The 8,340-nt window shown below is 37.8% G+C and overlaps 1 protein-coding gene across 11 annotated transcripts in view; it reads right to left on the bottom strand.

Annotated features, from left to right (window-relative positions):
• The window catches only part of grip1 (glutamate receptor interacting protein 1), a 312,119-nt gene that overhangs the window by 7,270 nt on the left and 296,509 nt on the right, over window positions 1-8,340 (bottom strand). For 7 of the 11 annotated variants that reach the window (XM_067426884.1, XM_067426883.1, XM_067426878.1 and 4 more), the window contains 3 exons: window positions 6,796-6,964; window positions 604-642; window positions 204-315 (listed from right to left, as the gene is read on the bottom strand). In XM_067426884.1, the coding sequence (XP_067282985.1) occupies window positions 204-315; window positions 604-642; window positions 6,796-6,964 (320 nt within the window). Of the gene's footprint in view, window position 1; window positions 47-203; window positions 316-603; window positions 643-6,795; window positions 6,965-8,340 lie in introns of all 11 variants that reach the window. The other 4 variants (XM_067426881.1, XM_067426886.1, XM_067426887.1 and 1 more) reach the window with 2 other exon arrangements.

Raw genomic sequence — 8,340 nt, 5'->3', positions numbered from 1 at the left:
CCAAGATGGCCAGGTTTCTCTTATTCAGAAGCCTGTCTGGCTTGTCCTGGAAAAAGAAGGAGCTGTTACACAAAATAAGGGTTGGTACTGCATGCTACTGAAAAACGATTGTGTAGGGGGGTTGATCAATGGAAAGAGCTAAAAGATGAACATGAGGAGAGGGGAATGGACACAAACGGATGGCATCCCCCCCCCCAAGTTACCTCAAGTTCTCGCAGGATCCCGGATTGGCCGCACGTCTCCAGGTCTTCAAGCGCTTGGGACCAAAAGTTCTCTTCTTGGTCTGGCTCTGTCCCATCGTGCCCGACTGTGAACCTGTTTGAAACACAATGGGACGTTTTAACCACCTAGTACGGCAAAACTACTGCAACCAGTGAGCAGGCAGGCGTAACAGTGATGAACGCAGGAGACGACCAATGATCTGTGCAGGCTATGGTGGGGCTCTTGAAGAGAGACACAAACAGACACATCCCGTGCGGTTGGAAACACTGTGATGGGCGGTGATGTCCTGGTGGATTGTGGGGCTTTGGGTTATGAAGTGAAAGGGCCGGATTGGTTTGGGGAAGCAGTGCGGGTTAACAGGCACACAGCACTGAACCTCACCTGCTGTCTGAGATTAAACCGGTGGGCAGCGTGGATGCCCTGTAATGGGAGATCAGCTTCAATCAACACACATAGGTATACAGTCAAACCAGATCACTCAGTCTGTCACTTTTTAACAGCGCTGTTTTAGCCTTTACACCTTGTACATAACACATTGAGCGCCTTCATCTAAAAAGCATTTTACCACCACTCTCAAATGACAAAGAAATGTGTTGGAGAAGATGGGGGAAGTTTTCTTTCTACAGATTTTATTTAAATACAGAATGCCGACAATATTTGAAAAGACTGAATGCATGAAAGTACAGGCGGTTTCTTCTCCTTAGAGCAATTTTTATTCTGTATTGCTAGAGCATATAAGAAGTAGACATGTTTTCGAGATGATTTGTTATATTTCCTAAAATTGACAAACATGAAATTGCTTTCACAACCAATTTCCCCTCTATAATACAACATATTTCTGAGTGTAAAAAAATAGAGGCATTGCAACTACAAAAAAAAAGAAAGAAAAAAGTATGGTTAAAAGTAGTAAATATTCTATTTTAAAACTAATAATATCCATCCATCCATCCATCCATTCATCATTTAAATTAAAAATAATAATAATAGCAGCGTAAAACTTCAAGCACTGTTGTTATTGTTAATTAAAAGTATTCAGTATTTGAAATTACGCTGAAATAGTTTGTTAAAATACTAAAACCTAAATAGAAATAAACAAAAACCTAATTCAAATTTTTTATAAATACTATAATACATAACACTGACATCAACTTTAAAACCAAAATGAAGCCTGGGCCAACTATTTAAATCCATAGTTAATAAAATAAATGCACAATAGTATACCCACAATCATTTGCTTTTCAGCCAATCAGTTACAACAGCTGAATGAAAGTTATGCCCGCTAATTAATATTCATAAACCAGGCTGATTTATAATCCACTTTTCAGATCATTCCTACCCCCAAGATTTTATTCATTAGGTTCTAACTGGTATGTGAAAAATGAGCAAAACAAGACCAGGGATGTGTATTAAGAAAGCAAGTAAAAGAGGTCAACTTGGATGCAGAGGTGTCAAGTAACGAAGTACAAATACTTCGTTACCTTACTTAAGTAGAAATTTTGGGTATCTATACTTTACTGGAGTAATTATTTTTCTGCCTACTTTTTACTTCTACTCCTTACATTTTCAAGCAATTATCTGTACTTTCTGCTCCTTACTTTTTAAAAATAGCCTCGTTACTCCTCTTTCATTTCATCTTGTTTAAAAAAAACTATGCAGATAAATCGCGTCATCGATAGTGTGAATTTGATTGTGGTTGGATGAGAAGTGTAAACATATACCATTCCAACACCCTATTGGTTACATCGCGCCTGCACATGACTCAAAGCACAAATCACACACGGTGTTGCCAGATTGGGCGGGTTCCAGCGCACGAGCGCGCGCACTTTCAGTCAATCAGCGATCAGCAGGCAGACGCGCTCATTCGTGACAGCCAGGTTTTTAGCGCGATAACTCGTTGTAGATGTATATTCAAGTGATTGCTATGCTAAAGTGGCATACATACAGTATATATATATATATATACACAAGCCGTTTCTACAGTAAGGAGTGGTAGAGTGAACCAACTCTCAAACGTGGATTACACCTGTGACTCGAAGACTATCATCATGATCCTGTCCATCATAATACACACTCAGGACATCTGCAACTAGCAACCCCAACAGCTGCTGAAAGAGGTTTGAATCAATGATGAATCAGTTTTGACTGGGCTAAGTGCATGAACTTCACAAGGGTACTGTAGTTTTGTCAGAGCAAAGCTAAACGCATTGTTGTTATTTTTTTGTCGGCGAATTATTGTACAGTATATATATCAATGAATTACGCATTTTGGCAGTGGTGTGTTTTAACGTGTGAAATGCCTGTTAATTATTTGCTTTTTCCGATATCTTATATTGGGCACTGTTTGCACTTAAAGTGGCTTCTTCAATAAAATATCATCACATTATTTTGCCAGTTTTGGTGACCTTTGAGCCAGTGGCGCCACCAGGGGTTCGCCAGGGGTGGCCACGGCCACCCCTGGCGAACCCCTGGCCACCCCACTGGCCATGGCGTAGGTTTGGGGGGGACGCTAGGTACTAGTCCAATCAATTTTTAAAATAAGCAAAATGACGCGTCCCGTATCAAACCAATATGGGACGCGATGCACAAGATTGCATTTTAGCGGCGCTTTGCTGCCATAGCGACGGAGTCTCGAGAACATGCGCTGGAAACCTGCGCGGTTTTTTAAAAACATGTCGAGCTCGCGTCCACAGTTTGAACGCAAGAGGATTTCCAGATATAGGGCTGTCCAGTAACTTAAGATGAACCTAAGACAAACTGCACCCTTTGCAGAGAAGCATTTCAGTGTCTCAGGCTGTCTGACTTAAAGCATGTGATGACAGACACATCCGTGAACTAAAGGTAGGCCTATTGTTTTTTTAATGGATAATATAATATAATATTCCATACTTTATCAGAGCTTGGCAGACTTATTTTTTCTAGACATTAGAACGGTTAATTTAATAGGTTATAGCCTATTAATGTTATCAATTTATCATTTAGCAGTTTGATATTTAAAAAATATTTAGATTAAAATGGGACAAATAATTACATAATAATATAGTCATAATAGTAAATTAATAAAGAGGATTAAACATTTTTGAATTTCAGATTTGTCAGTAAAGTGGTTACTGGTTCAGAATGACTGCTTAAAGAGACAGTGCACCCACAAAAAATCTGTCATAATTTCCTCCCCCTCAAGTTGTTCCAAACCTGTATGCATTTCTTTATGTAGAATACAAATGAAGACACATTCCTACCATGGAAGTCAATGTTGCCCCCAAAGCAAACATTTGGTTACAAACGTTCGTCAAAATATATTATTTTATGTTCAACAGACCAAAGAAACTCAGAAATTTAATTTTTGGGTGAACTATCCCTTTAAAGTACACCAATACAGGCTTCTAAAGAGCTCTTCAGAAATAAATAAAATAATCAAAAGTAAAATCATTTAAAATGTGTTCTGTTGCAAGTTTACATACATGATTCCATGTTTATTGTTGAGCTGCTGTCATTGTTTCATTGTCACTCTTATCACTCTTTAACTGCCAAGTTCATAAATTATTTTCAAAAACGGATTCAAAACTGATTTGAAAAAAAAAAAAACATACACACAAAATAACTTATTTTCAATATAAAAAATGATTGTGGACTGGATATTTGTTGACCTTTTATCACATTCTTGTACGTCAAAGATTAGTAACAACACTGGCTTTGATGCATTGTTAGTTTTTGTGCAGCATCAGATTTACATTTTTTTTTAATCCCTCATTTATATGCAGTTATTCTATACAAATGCCAGAAACTAAGCTTCTTCTTTTTTTCTTCAGCACAGGCCTATCTAAAGGGTTAATGGTGCCACCTGGTTATCAACTGTAAAAATTACACATTTTACCTCTTCCCAACTGGGAAAACCACCAACAATCAAAAATGCATGATTATATGGTGTCATTGCTTTCCAATCAAAAAATGTGGCTATAATGGAAGTCAATGGGGCAAAAACAGCCACGAACAATAAATGAGGGAGGAAAAATCTGATGCTGCACAAAAACTAACAATGCATCAAAGCTAAAGTTGTTACTAATCTTTGACATGCCCAAGACTTTTATATATTTTATATTTAAAACAAGTCATTTTGTGTGTATGTTTTTTTTTCCAAATCCATTTTGAAAATCATTTATGAACTTGGAAAATAAAGAGTATTATTATTTTTGTACTGGATAATTTGAACTGAAGAGCCTCATAAATTAATAGACTTATTAATAAGTCTTTGTGCGCTCAGACAGCTACAGGTCAGCTCATGCCCGTCAGTCAACAATTTCAAAAGAAGTTAACGTTAGAAGACGTAGACTACTGGTAAGTAAATAAGTCAAAAAATATTTTTTAGTAAAAGACGACGCGGAATTATGTGTCGTGACGTGCTACAGGCCGGTTTACTACACCAGTAGAATAAAATTCTGAAATTATGGTTTCTAGTTTTGGTGTGCCACCCCAAGATTTTAAGTGATCCCATCTGGCCACCCCTATGAAAAATTTCTGGAGGCGCCACTGCTTTGAGCCCTGCACAATCCTTCTTATGACACACTCCTGCAGTCATTAAAATAGTTCAGCTTTGTTTGTAATGTCCAATAGTTATATTTCGTTTAGTTTCTTTAATAAAGTTAATTTAGAAAAATGTTTGGATAATTTGTTTGTTTGTTAATTTTTTTTAAAGTGACAACCAAGCAGTCAGCAGCCGACAGTGGAGGTTAGGGGTGCAAAAGTCAGGGCCCGTAGGGCTCTAAAGCGTCGACTCAATCTGGCAACACTGATCACACATGTAGCCTACATTTACATTCCGATAAAGGTTATTCATAACTTATAGGCAACTAGCCATCATATCTTCCGCTTCAGGAAACATGCTCAGCAGTACACATATGTCCATTGTACTAAAATGCATACATTTTCAATGGGTATATGTGGCTGAAACAGGTAGCCAGTGCATCCCAAATTTTTCAACATTAACATTTTAATATAACATTATAGTCATTATGGCCTTTAGAAAAATGTTTTTTTGAGGAGGTGGGGTAGAGCACTATAGGCCCCGTGTTGTGTGGCCTTAGCTTTTGTCTTTAATGGCATTTTTTTCCTTACATTACTTTTACTTTTATACTTTAAGTAGTTTTGAAACCCAGTACTTTTACACTTTTACTTAAGTAAAAAGCTTGAGTTGATACTTTAACTTCTACAAAAGTATTTTTAAACCCTAGTATCTATACTTCCACTTGAGTAATGAATGCCAGTACTTTTGACACCTCTGCTTGGATGTTATGTTAACTTTAAGCCAGCACACAGTCACCATTAAATGGAAACTACAAGCCTGAGACAAAAACTCAAAGGGTGATCATAACTCTAGTGTCAGCTAAATACTTTAAAAGGGCTTTCTTTCTTCTTAAGAGCCGCTGGCTTCATTACTGCACACTGGGGCCCTTTACGTCTTTGATCTACAGCACAATGAATCTGAATTACAAATATTCAACTGCATAAGCTAACAAAGAATAAAGTAGAATCAACCCAAAAACGATCGATCAAAGCTCCAGTAACAGCATGTTTGACAATACAATGTGGTGCAAATGTACCGCACAGCTGAGTTAATATTATGACTGAGTCAAATTTTAGGTTGGAACAAAGACTTTTACACACAGAATTCAGAGAAATGTCGCCGAAGACACACTTGATGTGAATATTAAAGTCAGTTCACTTTTTAAAAATTGTAGCGATGGACTCATCTGAAATTGTCTTTTGAATTTAATGATTTTGAGAAGTCAACAAAACATTTTAATAGATGCGGTTAAGCAGTATTCCCTTCACACAATACCTTTCTGTATATTCTGGCACCAAACTAGTCTTATGATTCAATGGATATTGACACTTCAGTATTTCATTTCTAGGAAAATAAAGAGGTAATAACTTTTATAGAATAATAATGTCTACAATGGCTGAAACTAACTCACTCAGAAGTCTTGTGTATTTTGCTAATGTGGTATAAAATCCAATCCAATGAAGACATCACATTAGCCATCTAATAAACCTAGCAGCCTTCATTTTTCACCCAAAAATGAAAATTCTCTCATTATTTCCTCATTATTTGTCATTTTCATGTTGTTCCAAACCTATATGACTTTTCTTCACCTCTTACAGAACAAAAGAATCTTTGAAGAACTTTTATGTAGCTCTTGAATGCACAATGGTCAAGGTAAAAAATGTTCCATGAACAAAAAATAACAGCATATGGTTTTGGAAGGACATGGTGGTAAGTACATAGTGAACTATTCCTACACTCTCAGAAAAAAAAGGTACAAAAACTTCCTCCAGGGCAGTACATCTTTGTACCTAAGTACTCTAGGTTACCTATTAGTACTTAAAAGGTACACATTGGTACCAAAATTGCCCACATTAGTACATTTTTATAGAGTACCGCACCATCCCAGTGGCAGCTTTTGTACCTTTTTTTCTTAGAGTATGAAATTTATTCATGAATATAATGAAGATTAATTTTATATGCTGCAAAGCATATTTAACGACTAAGTATAGTTCTCAAGCAGCGTGCTGACGTACCCGCTAGCACTTGGCCTGTCCCATTCATCCACACCCAGTCCAAAATCCGGCAGGATGTTGTTCCTCTGCCGGCTGCTGTTCACCGGGGATAGGCTGCCCCGGCTGGGCTTGGCATTCCTCCATTCATGGCTGTGGAAACTGTAGCCCGATGCTTGGAAACCTGTGGGAGCTGAAGCAAACACACAGCGTCCAAAATTAACTTAAAGGTGGGGTAAGTCTTATTTCAAAACCGTTTTAGAAAAAGGACACGGGCCGAGTGGAATAACAAACTTGTAGCCAATCAGCAGGTAAGGGGCGTGTCTACTATTGATGGTGAGAAGAGCTCTCGCTCTGTGCACGTCATTATTCAAAACACACGAGTCACACATGACGGACATTAGCCGAGAACTAGCCTAATATATGCTGCTTGACTATGCTTGTGTGTCATGTTCGCTTGTTAGTCCATTTGCGATCGTATTGTGTCTCACTTCAGCGATGATAAAGACCGTTCATTTCCACACCGTATGGAGCATCTAAATCTCATCACTGTGTGCTTCAAGCATCAGCTCACACAATGTCTCCGACAAGTAAGATACTATACTCCTAATATGTTTGCTTACTCTTTTCATGATCTATATAACCCTTATCCAGTCATAATTGTAATTATGTCATTAGCTGGACTGTCTTGCTTGTGTTCTATAGAGATCATAAATCATGTTCATGAATGATATCATTAAAATTACTGTAGTAAAATAGAGCAGGGCTGAGTGTTATGGAAGCTGACTGAGATCGCTGAACGATTGCTAATGAGAGTGCAACACATGGCTCAATACAGCGCAATACATAACTTTTATTATGACACAGTCGCCGCTTCTTCCGGTCAAGCCAGTATGTGGGTTAACACAGCACGGTTTTATCATATTAGATACATTTGAGTGTTAAAAATTATGTTTTAACGTTACTATGCGCAACGTTTTATTTATAACTAAAATAAAAACGTAGTTTCAATAAATTCAGTAGTTTGATAAATTCAATTGAACTAAAATAGGTAAATTACATGGAAATAAAACGATAACATATTATTACTAAAATAATGCATTTTGTCAAACAAATTTTATTTATGTTGTTTCCTGCAACAGTTACAAGCCAACTGGCAGGTTCACAATGTTAGCCACATTTGGCAAGTGCTTTTGTACCCTGCACACAACATTAGCCTGCTGATATGAGGGAAAAAAATCAATTTGACTGTAAATGAGAGTGAAAAAAACAGTGGCAGTAAACTGTTCCCAGAAGAAAGGGTACTTTTTTTGTATTAAGCTGCACTCTCTCACACGCCACTGGCGCAGGAGCACCTGGATGCATGTGTTCCCAGGCTCCGCTCATTAATCTGGCTCAAGACTGCTGGAGGGCAGGGTGAGGACTATAGGGAGAGTGGAGAACAACATGCTAGCTGTGTTCACACACTCATCTCCGGAGGGAGCCATAGCATTGTGTTTCATATGCTTTGGTCTGATTCTCCCTCGGTGACCACCGCCAAGCGCTGCATAGCCTCAGGGTTTTAAGATT

The sequence above is a fragment of the Pseudorasbora parva genome, chromosome 20 (assembly GCF_024679245.1).
Source record: "Pseudorasbora parva isolate DD20220531a chromosome 20, ASM2467924v1, whole genome shotgun sequence".
Classification (NCBI taxonomy): domain Eukaryota; kingdom Metazoa; phylum Chordata; class Actinopteri; order Cypriniformes; family Gobionidae; genus Pseudorasbora; species Pseudorasbora parva.
Note: the sequence above shows the minus strand (reverse complement) of the source record. Positions and strands in the feature narration are given on the sequence as shown.